The sequence below is a fragment of the Oreochromis niloticus genome, linkage group LG1 (genome assembly GCF_001858045.2).
Source record: "Oreochromis niloticus isolate F11D_XX linkage group LG1, O_niloticus_UMD_NMBU, whole genome shotgun sequence".
Taxonomy (NCBI): Eukaryota; Metazoa; Chordata; class Actinopteri; order Cichliformes; family Cichlidae; genus Oreochromis; species Oreochromis niloticus.
Window position 1 is genome coordinate 4,893,280 of NC_031965.2, and position 19,129 is coordinate 4,912,408.

At 40.6% G+C, this 19,129-nt stretch overlaps 2 protein-coding genes across 3 annotated transcripts in view; one reads left to right on the forward strand and one right to left on the reverse strand.

The window, feature by feature from the left end:
- adamts17 (ADAM metallopeptidase with thrombospondin type 1 motif, 17) overlaps nucleotides 1-19,129 on the forward strand; it is a 150,649-nt gene that overhangs the window by 92,502 nt on the left and 39,018 nt on the right. For both annotated transcript variants that reach the window (XM_019355478.2, XM_025910618.1), the window contains exons 12-15: nucleotides 110-255; nucleotides 1,002-1,168; nucleotides 5,475-5,602; nucleotides 10,974-11,094. In XM_019355478.2, the coding sequence (XP_019211023.1) occupies nucleotides 110-255; nucleotides 1,002-1,168; nucleotides 5,475-5,602; nucleotides 10,974-11,094 (562 nt within the window). The remainder of the gene's footprint in view (nucleotides 1-109; nucleotides 256-1,001; nucleotides 1,169-5,474; nucleotides 5,603-10,973; nucleotides 11,095-19,129) is intronic.
- mthfs (5,10-methenyltetrahydrofolate synthetase (5-formyltetrahydrofolate cyclo-ligase)) overlaps nucleotides 1-19,129 on the reverse strand; it is a 104,319-nt gene that overhangs the window by 2,133 nt on the left and 83,057 nt on the right. Inside the window, exon 5 of the mRNA XM_025910716.1 lies at nucleotides 11,798-11,909. Coding sequence (XP_025766501.1) covers nucleotides 11,798-11,909 — 112 coding nt within the window. The remainder of the gene's footprint in view (nucleotides 1-11,797; nucleotides 11,910-19,129) is intronic.

The window sequence follows — 19,129 nt, forward strand, 5'->3', positions numbered from 1 at the left end:
CAAATCCTTAGAGCTATAGGTCGTTCAGGCCAGTAGCTTATATTGCGTGTTAGCTTGAATAAATTACGAATAAAGTATTTGTGAAAACATCTTAATATGTTTTTGTCAGTGGTGCAGGGCAGGCGAATGTGTCAGTAAGACTCCCATCCCTCAGCATGTGGATGGTGACTGGAGTCCATGGAGCCAGTGGAGCTTATGCAGCAGGACCTGTGGTACTGGAGTCCAGTTCAGACAGAGGAAATGTGACAACCCTCCGTACGTCACCTGTTTGTCTGTGTCTGTGTATTTGCTTACTAATATTACACATTCACCAACCTAAGACCAAAAAGCAAAGAGGGGGCATTTTGTTATGATTTCAAATTTGGTCTCATTAACATCACAAGTATTTGAAGTTAATATATCTGAAAAATTAAAATATTGCAAAAACTTTTCTTTTGTAAATTAATCTCAAAGGTAAACTTTAACATATCTCAAGATTTTTTTTTCATTTTAATTTTGATGGACAAAAAAATGATGAACAAAAAAAGTAAGCATGCCAAATGATTAGAATATTTCATAAGATCAGTTAACAAAGGATTTATAATACCAAAATGTCCAACTTCTGAAAAATGTATTCATTTATATATTACATATGCTGACTGTGAAACAGAAACACTGCAGCTGCTGATTAAGACCACAAGCTAATATAAAGTGTAAAGTGAGGTCACATAGCAATGGTCTTTTTGCCTTCTTTTTACAATCAGAAGAGGTGTTCGCTTGCTGGCTATTAAAAAGAAGTATGAGGTTTAAGGCACTTTGCATGTAATAATCAAATGAATAAGGTTTAAATAAATACTGCTTTTAGTACTAAAAAGGTCCTTACAGGTATTATGAAATGTATGTAATGCTTACATGTATTCCTTTAATACTAACGCTCCAGACTTCTTGTTTTCTAAACTAAGTGTTCACACTGTATGTGTGTGTGTGCGTGCGTGCGTGTGCGTGCGTGTGCGTGCGCACAGACCTGGTCCAGGTGGGCGACACTGCCCACAGGCCAGTGTGGAACACAAGGCCTGTGAAGCCCCTCCCTGTCCCAAGGGGTCACCCAGCTTCAGAGATCTGCAGTGTCTATCCTACAACCAACAAGCCAACAAGAAGGGCGGCATGCTGACTGCTATTGTTAATGATGGTGAGTTCCATAAAACGTCATACTGCACAGTACCCTCACAGTACCTTTTGCCTTTTGCCTTTTTCATGCCTTTCAATAGTGTGTAGTTTGTAAAACTCTGAAGCACATCGGCGGTTTATAAATTTGTCTGGAAGCATGTCTGGGCGTCAGATGTCAGTTTCAAAACTATGGCAGTGCTTTTCAAATCATATATTGTCGGAGTGTTTTGTGGCGAAGCTGAATCAGAACCAGACGGTGTGGAGGCCTCTGGCAGAGACAGAGCTAGTAGGAGCTGCGCAGTGCACACAGTCCACTCAGGACACTTCTCAGGCTCTAACAGCAATGTGGAGTAAGTAGCTGGCTGGATAAGCTCACCCGATTTCCCAGCAGACGACAGAGGAGGCTGGGTTGGCTTGCCTGAGCTCTCGGCTAACGATGGAGGAGGCTTGTTGGCCCGCCTGAGCTCTCAGCGGAGACAGGAGGCTAAGACTGCTCGGCTGAGCTTCAAGCGTAGACAGACGACTGAACGGGCTGTACAGTTTTAAAAAACTCTGGGGGTCCAGAGGTGGCTGAGGCCTCTCTGGACCCCTGCAGCTGCTGCTTAGCCTTGTCCACCACAGCTGGAAAACTCAAAAACCAGTCTTATTTGTGATCATCTATCGTCCACCTGGGCCTTACACAGAGTTTCTGTCTGATTTCTCTGACTTTTTATCTGATTTAGTTCTTGCTCAAACAATGCTAAAAATGACAGCCTCAACACGGCATTCGTTAATAGACTCATTTGGTTTCTCTCAAAATGTAAAAGAACCCACCCACCACTTTAATCACACTAGATCTTGTTTTAACATATGGCATAGAAACTGAACATTTAACAGTGTTTCCCGAAAACCCTCTCTTCTCTGATCACTTCCTGATAACATTTATCAGGAGGAGTAGGCTTCATCACAGCAGATCTTTCTGGAAGTGCTGTAACTAATTTAATAATACAATCCACCCACTGTTATCAATGGGTGGATTGTACCAACACAACAGAGGTCGATTATCTTGTTAATAAGTTTACCTCCTCACTACGTATGAGTCTGGATACTGTAGCTCCTGTGAAAAATAGAGGGTCCAATCAGAAGCACTTGACTTCCTGGTATAATTCTCAAACATGCACTTTAAAGCTGATAAATTGTAAGCTGGAGAGGAAATGGCAACTCACAAATTTAGAAGATCATCATTTATCCTGGAGAAATAGTTTGTTGCTTTATAAGAAAGCCCTCTGTAAAGCTAAAACATCTTACTATTCATCACTGATTGAAGAAAATAAGAACAACCCCAGGTTTCTCTTCAGCACTGTACCAGGCTGATAAAAAGTCAGAGTGCTGTAATGTTATCTTTTCCACTGTCGCTAAAGTGCTTGCTCATAGGGGGTCATATGATTGTTGGGTTTTTCTCTGTATGTATTATTGTAGGGTCTACCTTACAATATGAAGCACCTTGAGGCAACTGTTGTTGTCATTTGGCGCTATATAAATAAATAAAATTGAATTGAATTGAAAAATGCACAGAGGATAATGAGGGAAACACAGCTGGGACTAATTACATATAATAAGACAAGGAAGCAAAAGTGAAAACACTGAACACAGGAAGTGTCAGAATTAAACAGGAATCATGACACATTCACGAAGACGTGGACTTGACACTGTGACATGGAGACATGACTGACAGAGGAGAGCATGGAGCACGGAGACCACGAAACAAGTGAGACCCAGCAAAACACCGAGACAGAAACTTAAAGATTAAAACTATAACATAAGCACAAGACCATAAAGAGAACTATGAGCATGAATAACAACAAATCAAATAATATTAACTCACACTAGAAAGTACACACACTGGGTCACAGACAGAGTACCGTGACATATATCATATGTAACTCTTAATCCATTTTACTTTATAATTAACCATAATGTCAGTAACATGAGTGGTTAGGTTAATGGATCATATTGGATTATGGTTTTTTACCCCAATATCTGGTCCCACAATTTTAGCCATTAACAAGCCAGTACTGAGTCTGGGATGGGTAGATTGCTGTGTAGGAGGCATTAATTTAAAAATATTGTAATTTTGAATTGGGGGAAATCAATCAACTCAACTGAATTGGAATAATACTGAATACAGTTTTTACCCCTTAGCTGAAAATCTTGTGAATGCGATAACTTGAGAACAAGGCGAAGGGAATTTTAAACTGATACCATAAGTGTATCTATTGTTAGGGTTCAGAAATTGAAGGAGGAATACAAAATAATGACCACTGATCCGGCCGGGTGAAATTAGACGAAGATTTAATGACACACGTGCGGAGAGATCTAACCCTGTTCACAGACAGCATCAGATCTCTATCTCCAAAACTTCAGAACACAGTTTTATACATCGGGGTATTAGAACGCCCCCTCTTGCGTAAATTACATGGATACGTCAACTCAAAACCCCAAATGTTCTGTTTGACAACTTGTGACACAGTTTAAAAAGAACATCGCGTCTTCGCCTCCATGCAGGTGTCTTCCCCCACAGCTCGTCTCACCGCTGTCGCTTATCGCTGGAATCAGCAGATCGGTTTCCTGAAACAGCTCGGTCGCGTACGCCGGCACTCTTACAGTTATAGCAGAATTAAATCTGAACTCTTTACCACAAAATGAGCCTACTACTATGTGTATGTATGTGTGTGGTTATGTCATAACCGCAGCTGCACTTTGTCTCACCTCTCACCTTCTCCCCAGACAAAGGCCAGCACATCCACAACTGAAACTGATGTGTAATATATTGAATAAATGTCTTACTTAAGTGGTACTACTTAAAACTTAATCAAAGAATGTAAACAAATAAGAGATCATAAAAATAACCTGATATACATGTCTTGTAAGCGTGTGTTGCGATCCTTCCACAGCTGCAGTCAAGCTCACAGTAGATTGGCTGATCATAACGCCAACCAAAAGTTTTTGACCCTCACTTGACCAAGGAGCGACAGCTCTTTAATAAGCACAAAATGCAATTGTGTATAGATGATTATAATCATTTTCATAACAGAAGTTCCAAAGGTTTCAAAGGTTGCCAATATGTTTGCTCCTCCTAATATAGTCTAAAAGCAACCCCAAGCAAAACAGATTTAACTTTCACCTATAAATGATTCCCTCTAACTAAGTGTGTGTGTGTGTGTGGTTACGTGTGTGTCTATGTGCTAACCACAATTACACCCCATTTCACCTCGCCGACTAGCTCCTCAGAATAACTCGCACTCAGACTCTGGTTTTGGTTTCACTTCCTGCAAAGCATGTAACTTCAAAAACATGTAACTTCCTGTCTTATTTTGGCACAGAGTTACTCTTTCACAATGCAGTCTGCATATAAACATTTAAGATTATAAATTCAACTCAACAGTTTAAAGTGGTTATAACTGCACCTGTAATAAAAGCTTAATTGGGTGCCAATATGTTTAAACATCTAAATGCAATATCACTATTAATAAATGCGTCAATGCAAATGCTTGTTATATGATTATGATGCAATAGCAATAACAAAATAATGAAACTAGAAATAGTAAAATGAAATAATAAAAATGGCAGAAAAATAACACCTCATTTCCTTACACTATCTAAGGGATAGAACTGGCAGCTGCCCGTATTTTTTGACCGCATTTTTTAATTATACTGAATGTAGAAATGTACATCCCCAATTCCAAAAAAAGAAAAAAAGGAGGCTGTGTAAAATGCCAATAAAATTGACCGAACATGTAATTTATTCCCTATAGAACACAGAAAATATGTGAGACATTTTACTATTTCATGGAAAATATTAGCTTACTTTTAATTTGATGGCAGCAACACTTATCGGGAAAACAAATGGCTGGAAAATTAAGTGGTACTAAAAAGAAACAGTACAAAGAACATTTTGAAACTAATTAGGTTAGATGGTACCAGGCCGAGTTTCAGCAATCAGTAAAAAACTGCAGCTACAAATTCTAGAAAGATTTCTGTGAATAATTCATCATCTATAGTACATAATGTAATCAACAGAAATCACTGAGGACGTCCAGTGTTAAGAATCAGTATTGGATGCCTGTGATCTTCAGCCTCTCAGGCATCAATACATTAAAAGCTGACATGACTCTGTCACTGCATGATCTCAGGAATGCTTTTAGAAGTCATTGTTTGTGAACCCAGTTCACCATGCCATTAATATTTCCATTATTTCTAATTAACACTGGCTCAAAATCAGACTTGTCTGTTTTTATTAGTTTACATCATACATCTTACAACTGGATTTTGTGTGTGTTTATGAGCAGATAAGCCATGCATGTTGTTCTGCAGCCCAGTGGGCCGAGACGTCCCAGTCCTGATGGCTGACAGAGTAATGGATGGGACTCCCTGTGGACCATATGAGGTGGACCTGTGTGTTAATGGAAGATGTCAGGTACATATGTATACACTATTGCACTTATGTAATGAAATAGAACATATACAGTTTGACTTCTTTCCATTTGTGACTTCTGTCTTCTGGGGACCTCCCAGCTCTAGATACATTCAGTAATTCCCGAGCAAAAAAAAAAACCAAAAAAACTGCTTTCGGATGTCACTGTGACATACTACATGTGCATCACTCAGGTCCATTATATTCATTATATTCCTGCTCCTGCAGACAGCCTCTATTTGATTAAAGTCTCTGGCAATGTTGACCAGAAATTTGTTTCAGCCTTTGAATAACTGTTGATGTCTGGACTTTGTGTCAGTTGTCAATGCCAGTGTTATTACACCCTGGTTGTTGTTACTGTTATGTAAAAGTGAGCAGGTGTCATACAGAAATGAAGCAGACATGTTCAGATGCTGTCAAACAAATGGATTTGAGGCCCAAGATTTGTGTTGGTCTTTTGGGTAGTATCATTAAAAAAAATAAGAGTAATGCAACTACCTTCAAAGATAATATTATATAGTTATGAAACAATGATTACTAGAAATACAAAAGCTAACCATAATGTTAAAACACAGTGGCATTATTGTGAATTTTACTTTCAAGCGTGGTCCCTTCATAGGCAGTCATTGAAAAGAAAGGTGGCTATATTGGATACTAGATAGTTTTTGAGATGTTAAGTGTTGATTTGTTAATTTCCTGCCTCTACAAAATAAAATTTAACAAGTAGTTTTTTCCTTCAATTGCCTGATATTTGTGCACGCTAATAATTTCCTAATAATTGTTCACACACGTATTCTCCTTAGAATGTTAAAACTTATATTTCCATTTGTAAACATTCAGGTTTATTAACAATTGACTGAGAGCACTGAATTTGTTCTATAGTAAAATTAATCCTCAACAATACACCTAGCTAAATTATTGTGCACATGGTGTATATAAAGTACAAAAGATCTACTAAAACCAAATACACATCTAAAAAAACAAGCCAAAAAAAAGAAATCTCTGAACATATGAAAACAACATTAACACACACTAATATGATGTGAAGAGAACAGTATGAAGAAAAAAAGGAACAGCTCATGCAATGCACAGCTGTTGTTAGCTTTAAATACCTACCTATATTGGGCTTTGCAAAAACACTGCAAACTCTACTGTTAACTTAATACTAGGAGGCAGTATATTGAGGCTTTAAAGGGTGTGGGATATGGCGTTATTTTTGTGCCACTATTCTGAGCGCACGTAAAAAAATTCGAGCGCACGTAAAAAAGATTTGCAGGTGCAAGTGTTGTATTTTGAGGAGAAATTTATTTTGAGAGAAGAAAAGCTAAATTTGAGTGGACAAAATTCATTGCTGCGTGCAAAAAATGTATTTCAGTGTTTGCTATTATCCATACACACACACAATAGCAGCCCCTCTCGCTCAGTTTTTGCATTTGCGCTTGATCGCAATGTGTTGCTCGTGCTCTCAACATTTCTGCCCGTGCGCGCTCAACTCTTTCTGTACACCGTTATATTTGTGCCACAAAACCAGCCAATCACAGACTTGGATGCAAAAAAATCTTATGGTCTCCAATCAGCTCGAAATGACGAAATGCAATATCCCAGAATCCATTTCGTCCAAAACTCAAACGAGGCAGTGGCGGAGGAACACAGAGTGGCGGAGTTTGAAATATCACTCTTTCTGGATCACAAAATAAACTTTTAAGATATTTTCAGGCAAGAATGGTGCTGTGTAAACTTGAAATATCTGCTTGATTTATCAAGATATCACATATTTGCAAAAGTGCTCTAACGTTTTTGGAGATGCCTGTTACCCACCAGCTGACCGCATAGCTGGACTGGCCATTGGGCATACCGGTGGGCCGGTGGTGATTTTTCATTTTTATGTTTGTTTGTTTGTTTGTTTTTGTAACGGTATAAACAATGAAAGGTGGTGGATTAGCCAATTGGTCATGATCAACTCTGGGCTGGAACAATTACAATACATCCCTAGTGAGGTGAAAAGGAACGTGATTTGTCCCATACTTCAGCTAAAAAAGACACAAAGCTGGAGTTATTCTGTAGCTGTGTCCAAATTCATGGGCTGCATCCTCCTGAGGACCCGGCCTTCGCGGTCTACGTGGGCCGGGTCCTCAGAAGGTCGGGTAGGCCGGAAGTAAACGGCTGTGAAATTGGACGGTCTAGCCTTCTGATTAACGTCACCGCTGTCTCGGTGGAGTTTAATAAACTCGGCCGTCTGCTCCTTGCTATTTAAAATATAACAGGACACTGGCGTAAATTCTCGACCGTCTCATACTTCTTTTTAAACAGTTTTCTGTTTGACGTTTATTCAGTGGTGTAAAAACCAAGGAGGAACCCACCCGGGGGATTAATAAAGTTTTATTTTATCTAATCTAATCTAATAACTTTAATCTCAGCCAAACCGATTTACTCACGAACAAATAAAACACTGAAAAAAGCCCAACAATATCATTTTTAGGTTGTCTAAGTGACTTATATATTACGTTTAACCCGAGTAGCGAAAGTCGGCGGTGATCTGAAAATGTTGTGCCGGGAGTTGTGCCGTTCTCGGCGGCTTCAGTGACCCTCGAGCTATCGGCTAGCTATTGAGCTGGTGGGTAACAGACGTCTCCGAAAATGTCGAAGCACTTTTGCAAATATGCGATGTCTTGATAAACCGAGCAGATATTTCAAGTTTACACAGCTACATTCTCGCCTGAAAATATGTTAAAAGTTTATTTTGTGACCCAGAAGGATTAATAACAGTAATTGTAAAACTTAGTAGCGGCCGCCATTGCCGGAAACTGCAGTTTGGCTGGGCCGCGCTATGAATTCTGGGATATGGTGGGCTACGAAGGACACACCTGACCCATCCTTCAAATTCGGGGAAAAGGAGGACGCATTTGTCGGCTGCATTTGGAGGAGTCTACGAATTTGGACAGCCTTCGGCGCGTCGCTGTGACGTAATCGGTCTACAAATGCGGCCTCAGGAGGATGCAGCCCATGAATTTGGACACAGCTTGTGTCTTTGCTGCACAGCTGCCTCTTCTCTCATTCTCTCCCCCTCCCTCTCCTCTCACCTGATCGGCTTTTCTGCCGCAAGTCCCGTCTCTCTTGTTTGTTTATCGCCCACTTTGCGCCAGAAAGAAGAAACCAGCGGATGTTGCGCTAAACAACAGCAGCACGTTTAAGCTTGATCAGCTGTTGTTAGAATTTATTTAATATTAATTTCTAGTATCAGCTGATGTTTGCTGAAGCCACAGCCGTAAAAGCTGCTGGTCATGATATCGGTTTGGATATCTGGTGAGAGGGAAAATGAAGGTGATACACTGTATACAAATCATACATATATAACAACAAGACAGTGTACATCACTATCACAACAGCGTTTGTTTTAGTTCAAAGGCTTTATGGTTTTTCCTATAATACCTGGTGGTGTAGTCAGACGATTTTTTGTCCCAGTCCAGCCCTGGCTGATTGGGTGATCAAGGTGCAGACACCCGGCACATCGTTTTCAAACCCCACGCGCTCTTTCGCTACTTGGGTTAAACACAATATATAAGTCACTTAGATAACTTCTAAATGTTAATGTTTGGTTTATTTCAGTGTTTGATTTGTTCCTGAGTAAATCAGTTTGGCTGAGATTAAAGTTCAGCTTCATAACTGGACCTTTTATTTAATAATGAAGTCTTACTTGGAAAGCTGTCAGTCTATTTTGAATTTCACCCGTCATTTTATGAAAATGTTTCCTCCTGAATTTAAATTTTTTTTTTTGTTAGATTTAATTCAGAGTCAGCTGTTTAAATAAAAAAAGAACATTTTACATCATGGGATATGATGGCACACTTCGGGTGTCATTGTCCCCCATTGTCCATCATTACGTTCGTTGCAGAGAAACAAGCACAGGGCTCTTATTGATTTAGCGTTATGGTGAATTATATATTTTCATGTACTTTACATTTGTTTTGTAGTTGTGTGTCTTATTTTGAAATAAATATTTAGGCGTTACCATATCGACCAAAGAGCATTAAGGGGCAGAGAGGAGGATGTTACTCTCAATGTTGTTGGCGCAGGAGGACACTTCTAATAAAGTTACACAATTACACTGTGAATTTGCGTTGATTATTATATTTACAAAATACCACAGTTTTTTGTTTTGGACGTATCATTTTATTTTGTTGTATTTATTCGCAAAACGTTAAGGCCGGTCCGTGAAAATAGTGTCTAACATTAAACCGTTCTGTGGCGCAAAAAAGGTTGGGGACCGCTGATCTAAGTGACTTATATATTATGTTTAACCCGAGTAGCGAAAGACCACGGGGGGTTTGAAAACGATGTCCTGGGACCTGCGCCTTGACCACCCGGTCAGCTGGTGGGTAACAGGCATCTCCGAAAATGTTAGAGCACTTTTGCAAATATGTGATACCTTGATAAATCGAGCAGATATTTCAAGTTTACACAGCACCATTCACGCCTGAAAATATTTTAAAAGTTTATTTTGTGATTCCAGAAAGAGTGATATTTCAAACTCCACCACTCTGCGTTCCTCTGCCACTGCCTCGTTTGAGTTTTGGATGAAATGCATTCTGGGATATTGCATTTCGTCATTTCGAGCTGATTGGAGACCAAAACAACCAATCAGATTTTTTTGCATCCAAGTCTGTGATTGGCTGGTTTTGTGGCACAAATATAACGGTGTACAGAAAGAGTTGAACGCGCACGGGCAGAAATGTTGAGAGCGCGAGCAACACATTGCAATCAAGCGCAAATGCAAAAACTGAGCGAGAGGGGCTGCTATTGTGTGTGTATATAATAATAAAGATAATAATAAACACTGAAATACATTTTTTGCACGCAGCAATGAAATTTGTTCACTCAAATTTAGCTTTTCTTCTCTCAAAATAAATTTCTCCTCAAAATGCAACATTTGCACCTGGAAATTTTTTTTACGTGCGCTCAGAATAGTGGCACAAAAATAACGCCATAGTGGGAGGCTTATTTTTTTAAATCCTGGCATGTGAGTAATGGCATGCTAGGAGAGAGGCAAAGAAATAGATTCATTAATATTGATCTTTTTTTTTTAATGGGCTGCATTTTCTGTTTACCTAAGAAATTCCCGTTCTTTTTCAGTCCTAACATACAATAAACAGACCTCAATTATTTACTGTTAAATTATGGGTAAATTAAATAATTTATTTCATCTGTTAATATTGTGGTAAACTCATTCCATGCTCAAGGTAATATACAATCCTTTTGCGACTGCTGTATGTTGAGCTAAGGATATAATTTTACATATGCATACAAAGATGTAAATTTTAATGTACTTCTCAACAGCCCTCTATTTTACAGTTGGGTTTTGTTTTGTTATGGACAGAAAATCGGCTGTGACAGCATCATTGGCTCATCTGCTAAAGAGGACCGCTGTGGTGTTTGTAATGGAGATGGACAGTCCTGTAAAATAGTGACAGGGGACTTCAACCACACTAGGGGAATGGGTGAGTATATATTTTTTCATGTCTAGCTAGTATGCTGCTCAGATGGGGGTTTTTTTGTAGTTTTTTTTTGCCTTTTTAACAAGTACCCAGTCTTTGCCATTGACTCCTGATTTGATGTGGTTTGATGGATTGTTTAAATTTATTTAAACCAAAAGTGATCCTGAATAAATATTTCAGGTGAAACCAACATATTCTAATGTTTTCTGCTTTATTAAAATCTTACAATGGTATATTATATTGGCCTTCAGCTTAAAGTCACACCCATTTATTTATAAACGTGACATGATGGATGTTTCTGTCTTTGCATTTCCTTCTTTTCCAACACAATGAGATGCAATTTAATTTTAGTCAATTTAGTCAGTTGGGGTATTCAATATGTATTGTTTATTTGGTTACATTAATGGACCAATGTGTCTTTCTTTATTTAGTAAAATTGTCCCTGGTGTTTATTTACTGCTCACCAGTTACTTTAATAGTTGAGAGATTATTAGATGTAAAATTCTAAGCATGCGCCTGTGTTTACCCCCACATATTTAACCCCCCCCCCAAGCATCTGCGTACACACCTACACAACCACACACATACACTTGTTTTCATATCTTAGTGAGAACATCTAATTGACATAATGATTTCCTTAGCCCCTTACCCTAAACCTAACCATCAAAAATGAATGCCGAACCCTAACCCTTATCCTAAACCTAACTGTAAGCCAAAGGACCTGCGGTCTCTGCGCTTCAGCACTTTGCAGTGCACAATGCTCAGCAGCACTGGCTCTCTGCTCCAGCAGCTCTCTCTCCTCTCCAGTCCAGCCGCTTCTGAAATACAGAAGGCATGATTAGATGATGCTCACCAGCTGCGAAAACCAGCCTTCCTTGACACCACACCCTGAACCCACTGATCCACTCCTCCCCTGCATACGAGCCACCAACCACACTCCGCTACACACCCCCACCACCCAACTTAGGCCACGACCATCTGCACCCCTGGCCTATGGATCACTTTGAACTTAAAAGGCTGGAGGGCCAGATACCGCCATGTGATCTGGGTGTTGGCATCCTTCATGCGGTGGAGCCATTGCAGTGGGGCGTGATCAGAGGGTGAAACGGTGGCCCAGGAGATAATAACATAGGCAGTCGACCACCCACCGGATGGCCAGGCACTCCTTTTCCATGATCCTGTACCCGGCCTCCCACTCTGACAGTTTTCAGCTCTTACCTCCTATGACAAAATGGCCCCCAGCCCTCTAATTTTAAGCTTTCTTCAACTGCACAAATGGAGCCTGGCACTGCTTCCTACACTGGACCAGATCTAGGGCACCCTTTCGGGTGAGGTCAGTCAAGGGGCTGGTCACCTCCACAAAAACAGGCACGAACTGGCAGTAGTAACCGGCCAGCCCCAAAAACCGCCTCACCTCCTTTTTCGTCTTGGGACACAAGCAAGATGCAATGGCTGCTGTTTAATCCATCTGTGAACGCACCTGCCCGCTTCCCAAGTGGTATCCTTAATATTGTAACTCCCTCAGTCCAACTGCACATTTCTTTGGGTTGGCCGTGAGCGCCGCCTGCCTCAGGGACTCCGGGATTGCAGCCACCTGCTACACATGCTCCGCCCTGGTGTCGTCATGGATGATAACATTCTCCAGGTAGGCGGCAGCATATGCAGCATCAGTGCCCCCCCCCCCCCCCCCCACACACACACACACACACACACATACACATATATATATGAGGAGAGAGAGAGTATGCATAGTATGCAAACAGCTACCAAACAGCCATCATAATTCGTCATACAATGAGAACAGGACAAATCGACAATGGCTAATTCATATTAAAATCTGTAACATAATGTATTGTTTGGAGTTTAGTCTGTTACTGTTACTATTTTTACCATTTCTTTTTGGAGCAACTGTAATCCACATTATTTCCTTAGGGATTAATAAAGTATTCTGATTCTGATTGTTTCAGGATGACCTGCCATTATCCAATGACACATCTGCTTACCTGTATCTTTTGCTCGTTTCTCCTCTTCTTTTCTATTTTTTCTAAACTGAGGACCTGATGGCTTTGAACTTTTCTTGTCCATCTTCCATTGGTTTTAATTTTCCACTCCAGTATGAACACAAATCCCCCAACCCGAGGATCACCACAACATAACCTAACAGACCTACACCTTAGTTCACAGATTCACTTTGTCTAAGGTGTATTTCTGGGATTTCACACAACCCAGGATTCAAATCATGAATACATAACGGGCTTGGATTTACATCATTATGAATGAAATGTGCTCTATTTGGAAGAAGCCGGCCCCCCTCCCCTTTCGACGGGTTGTGTGTGAGACTTTAAATCATCAAACTGTAAATTATAAATTTTAAATTGTTATTGATCCCTTTACCCCTGGTCCTAAAGTGTATATTTATTTTCTTACTCTTCTTATATTTATTGTTTGTTTACTTGCACTGCTGTAACTGGAGCTTCGTCGTCTCGTCTCTCTATATACTGTACTTTATGTAGCGGCGATGACAATAAAGTTTACTTTGACTTCAGCACAGCAGCAAGCAGGCGCACCGAGGGCTCTCGCGCTCACTTTTCACGTATAGAATTTAGAAAAAACATTGGTGCAAATTATAAGTCTGTATCATAATGCCTGGTGTTTTCGTGTTTGTTGTTTTGTTTTTTATTTTGTTTTATTTTGCGAGTTGGTTATTAGATGCTGCTCCAGCCAGCCAGAGAATCCCCCGCCGCCCTGCCCTCTCCTCCCTGTTCCGCAAGCAGCAGGCGCACCTCGCAAACGGAGGGCGCCCTTACTCCCAGCAAATGGGCGATAGAAAACCGATCGGTGCCTACGACATTCCCAATATGCGCTGGCTGATGTCGGGGCAGCATGAGTACGAGCAATTTTTTTATTTATTTTTTATTTTTTTGCCGATGCCCGTGATGCTGTCCCCCACCACGATGCCGTCCCAGGCAACCACCCGTGTCGCCCGTATCAAAAACCGCTACTGTGCAGCATGCAGATGCAGCACCCGGTCCATGAGGCACTGGAAAGTGGCAGGGGCTCCAAACCAGCCAAATGGAAGTGTGATAAAATTGTACAAACCGTATTGGGTGGCTGTTTTTTCCATAGACAAAGGAATCTGCCAGTAGCCCTTGGTTAAATCCAGCGTCATAAGAAGTAAGTAGTGCCTAACCGGTCAAGGAGCTCATCCACCCTAGGGCATGGGATAAGCATCAAACCATGAGACTAAGTTCACCTTGCAACACAGAACCATATAGACCCCTACTTCTTCACTACAAGAACTATGGGGCTACAGCAAGCGCTGTGCAGCTCTTCTATTACTCCCAGCTTTAGCATTTCTGCCAATTCCTTTTGCACAGTCTCTTGTGATTGGAGAAGAACAAACCGCTCTGCAAGCCTCTGTTGCAATGCAGCAACATCCGCTCTCTGGGCCTGTGTGAGATGGTCATCTCAATGGAGGGAGGCGGGAATAGAGGAATTCGGCACCACTGACCACAACTGTTCTCTTTCCTTAACCAGGCTCACCAGAGAAGTGGTTTCAGCCTCTCTCCATGCTTTAAGGAGGTTAATGTGAAATATCTGTGTGGTTCCACCCCTGTCCGACCGTACCGCCTAATAGTCTACGTCCCACATTCGCCGTGTGACCATGAAAGGTCCTTCCCACTTGGCGAGTAACTTTGAGCTTAAAGAAGGGAGGAATACAACCCTTTATCTCCTGGTGAAAATTGCCTGAGTCTAGCCCCTCTGTTGTATAAGCGCTGCTGATGTTCCTGGGCCTGGAGCATATTTTCTTGTGAAAACCTCCCCAAAGTGGGCAGCTTTGCTCGCAGGTCCAGGTCGTACTGATTCTCGTTTTTAGCCAACCTCTGACCTTCCTCCCAGTTTTCTTTAATCAGGTCCAACACCCCCTGCGGCTTCCTGCCGAACAGTAACTCAAAGGGAGAAAATCCTGTGGAGGCTTGGGGCACCTCCCACGCTGGAAATAACAGAGGGTCTAGCCAGCGATCCCAGTTACGTGAATGAACTTACGGATCATGGACTTTAGCAGTAAAAAAGGCAGCATCTACCACCCTCAGACTGAAGTCCGAATAGATTTAATGCCCAGTAATGCATATAGCTCTTTTTTTTCCCCATATATTTTTATTGAAATTTTTTTTTATATAGTACAATACAAATAAATATAGAACACCCTCACATTCACACACCCATCCATACATCAAACCTGCCTACATCACATTCAAATGTAGAAATGAGCATAGTTCTCACAGTAATACAAAAACACGAGTTAAGATTTTCCCCTCCTTCCTTCTTCTTTTCCTTCTTTTTCATAAATGTCCTTCACCTCCACTCCCTAAAATATCCATATATGGCTTCCACATATTCACAAAGTTCACAAAGTCCTATTGTTTGCCCTTGGCAATATACAGTGGCTTGCAAAAGTATTCGGCCCCCTTGAACTTTCCCACATTTTGTCACATTACAGCCACAAACATGAATCAATTTTATTGGAATTCCACGTGAAAGACAATACAAAGTGGTGTACACGTGAGAAGTGGAACGAAAATCATACATGATTCCAAACATTTTTTACAAATAAATAACTGAAAAGTGGGGCGTGCGTAATTATTCAGCCCCCTGAGTCAATACTTTGTAGAACCACCTTTTGCTGCAATTACAGCTGCCAGTCTTTTAGGGTATGTCTCTACCAGCTTTGCACATCTAGAGACTGAAATTCTTACCCATTCTTCTTTGCAAAAAAGCTCCACAACTGCCCTGTGACAGCCTCAGAAGTTGTCTAAGAGAATATTGGGAGCAACAACACCATGAAGTCCAAAGAACACACCAGACAGGTCAGGGATAAAGTTATTGAGAAATTTAAAGCAGGCTTAGGCTACAAAAAGATTTCCCAAGCCTTGAACATCCCACGGAGCACTGTTCAAGCGACCATTCAGAAATGGAAGGAGTATGGCACAACTGTAAACCTACCAAGACAAGGCTGTCCACCTAAACTCACAGGCCGAACAAGGAGAGCGCTGATCAGAAATGCAGCCAAGAGGCCCATGGTGACTCTGGACGAGCTGCAGAGATCTACAGCTCAGGTGGAGGAATCTGTCCATAGGACAACTATTAGTCGTGCACTGCACAAAGTTGGCCTTTATGGAAGAGTGGCAAGAAGAAAGCCATTGTTAACAGAAAACCATAAGAAGTCCCGTTTTGCAGTTTGCCACAAGCCATGTGGGGGACACAGCAAACATGTGGAAGAAGGTGCTCTGGTCAGATGAGACCAAAATGGAACTTTTTGGCCTAAATGCAAAACGCTATGTGTGGCGGAAAACTACCACTGCACATCACTCTGAACACACCATCCCCACTGTCAAATATGGTGGTGGCAGCATCATGCTCTGGGGGTGCTTCTCTTCAGCAGGGACAGGGAAGCTGATCAGAGTTAGGGAAGAGTTGATGGGAAGATGGATGGAGCCAAATACAGGGCAAACTTGGAAGAAAACCTCTTGGAGTCTGCAAAAGACTTGAGACTGGGGCAGAGGTTCACCTTCCAGCAGGACAACGACTCTAAACATAAAGCCAGGGCAACAATGGAATGGTTTAAAACAAAACATATCCATGTGTTAGAATGGCCCAGTCAAAGTCCAGATCTAAATCCAATCGAGAATCTGTGGCAAGATCTGAAAACTGCTGTTCACAAACGCTGTCCATCTAATCTGACTGAGCTGGAGCTGTTTTGCAAAGAAGAATGGGCAAAGATTTCAGTCTCTAGATGTGCAAAGCTGGTAGAAACATACCCTAAAAGACTGGCAGCTGTAATTGCAGCAAAAGGTGGTTCTACAAAGTATTGACTCAGGGGGCTGAATAATTACGCACACCCCACTTTTCAGTTATTTATTTGTAAAAAATGTTTGGAATCATGTATGATTTTTGTTCCACTTCTCAAGTGTACACCACTTTGTATTGGTCTTTCATGTGGAATTCCAATAAATTTGATTCATGTTTGTGGTTGTAATGTGACAAAATGTGGAAAAGTTCATGGGGGCCGAATACTTTTGCAAGCCACTGTATGTTAGTCTTTCCAGGCCTAGAGAGACTGCAATTTCCTTCTTCCAGAGTCCCATGGAGGGAGCATCCATACTCTTCCAACATAGCGCAATGGCTCTTCTGGCTTGAAGTAGTCCATAGTCCAGTAATTTAGGTTTTTTTTCCGATTGCTTAAATTCCCTTGGGTATATTCCAAGTACACAGAGTTTTCCTTTTAAAGGGATTTTCACCTTAAACACTTCAGACAGATATTTGATAACATCTTTCCAAAAGTCCTGGACTTTAGGACATTCCCATAGACAATGAAGAAGAGTTCCTTTTTCAACTAAACATTTAGTACAGATGTCCGGAATATCATTGGACATATGATGAAGTTTGACAGGTGTTATATAGGTTCTCATGAGCCATTTATATTGCAGTAGTTTAAAGCGTGTGTTTATTGTTTGTTTTTGTGCTTTTAAGCAAGCCTGGTTCCAATCATTTTCATCTATGTCCTCTTGGATCTCCCTTCTCCAAGCATCCAGTTTATCTGCTGCTCAGTCTTTGGAGGAAAGCATCAGTAAATTATAATATATAGAAAGAAAACCTTTCCCTCTTGTATTCTTAATGCATGCCTCCTCTATTTTTGTTAATGGTGGAAGTTCAGCACTCCTTTGCAGTTTTGATGACAAATAGTTTTTCAATTGTAAATATTTAAAAAAGTGCTTTGGGGGTATTAAATATTTTTTACATAACTGATCAAATGTGAGCAGCATGCCGTCTGCATATAGGTCTTTAATTTTTTGAATGCCTTTATTTTTCCATATTTTAAATCCTCCATCACTTTTACCAGGTGTGAACTTTTCATTTCCCCAAATAGGGGTAAATTGCGAAAGCGATGGAGGATCGCCCACATATTTATGAGCTGCATGCCAAATTACAATTGTATTTTTCAAGAAAGGGTTCCTCGTATTTTTTCTTAATGTCTTAATGTCTGAAGAATATAAAAAAGTGTATAAAGGAAGATCTGGAACAGATTTTTTGCTCAATGTCAACCCAGGCTGGAGGCTTTTTCTGCTTGCATCTTTTTTATCCTCCAGGCCAATAATTTTCCTGCCTTCTCTCCTTGGTCATAAAATAATTGTTTGGTCCACATTAAACTTTTGGCACTTTCTCTGCTTTTAATTTATCATGCCTAACTCTTAGAATAGTCAGATTGTTCAGTTTAGTGGGATCATTGCTCTGGTAAAATTCTGTTTCATTAGATTTAATTTGCCTTTCTAACGATTTTAATTCTTGGTTATATTGCTTACTCTTATTGCTACTGTAGCTTATAATTTCCCCTCTTATGTAAGCTTTAAATGCTTCCCACCTAATACTAGCAGTGGTTTCATCTTTATTTATTTGAAAATATTGATCGGTGCAAGTTTCTATAAATTTGACAAATGATGGGTCCTTTAGCAAGAATGTTTGCATCCTCCATCGCTTTACACCTTGATCAACTTCACCCAATTTAACTGATAGACATACTGCTGTGTGATCACTAATCACAATACTGTTATACCAACAGTTCTCACCACAAGGTAGTAACTCTGTAGAGATAAGAAAGTAGTCTATCCGCGAATGACTTCGATACGAACTAGAATAACATGAAAATTCCCTGTTATTTGGATTCCTTGTCCTCCAGACCTCATTTATTCTCAAATCTTTCATATAGTTAAAAAGTATTTTTCTAGTCTGGGTATGAGTAGTGTCAGTTTGAGATGACCTATCCAGGTTACGGTCTAGGGCACAGTTGAAGTCCCCTCCTATGATATAAAGGCCCTCCGAGGTTGATATTGTGAGAAATAGATTTTCATAGAAGCATGGGTTATCCTCGTTGGGGCCATAGATATTTATCAGGTTTATTTCTAACATGGAGATACGGCCCTGCACAATTACATATCTCCCGTTTGGATCTGTAATCACGCTCATAGTTTGAAATGGGATT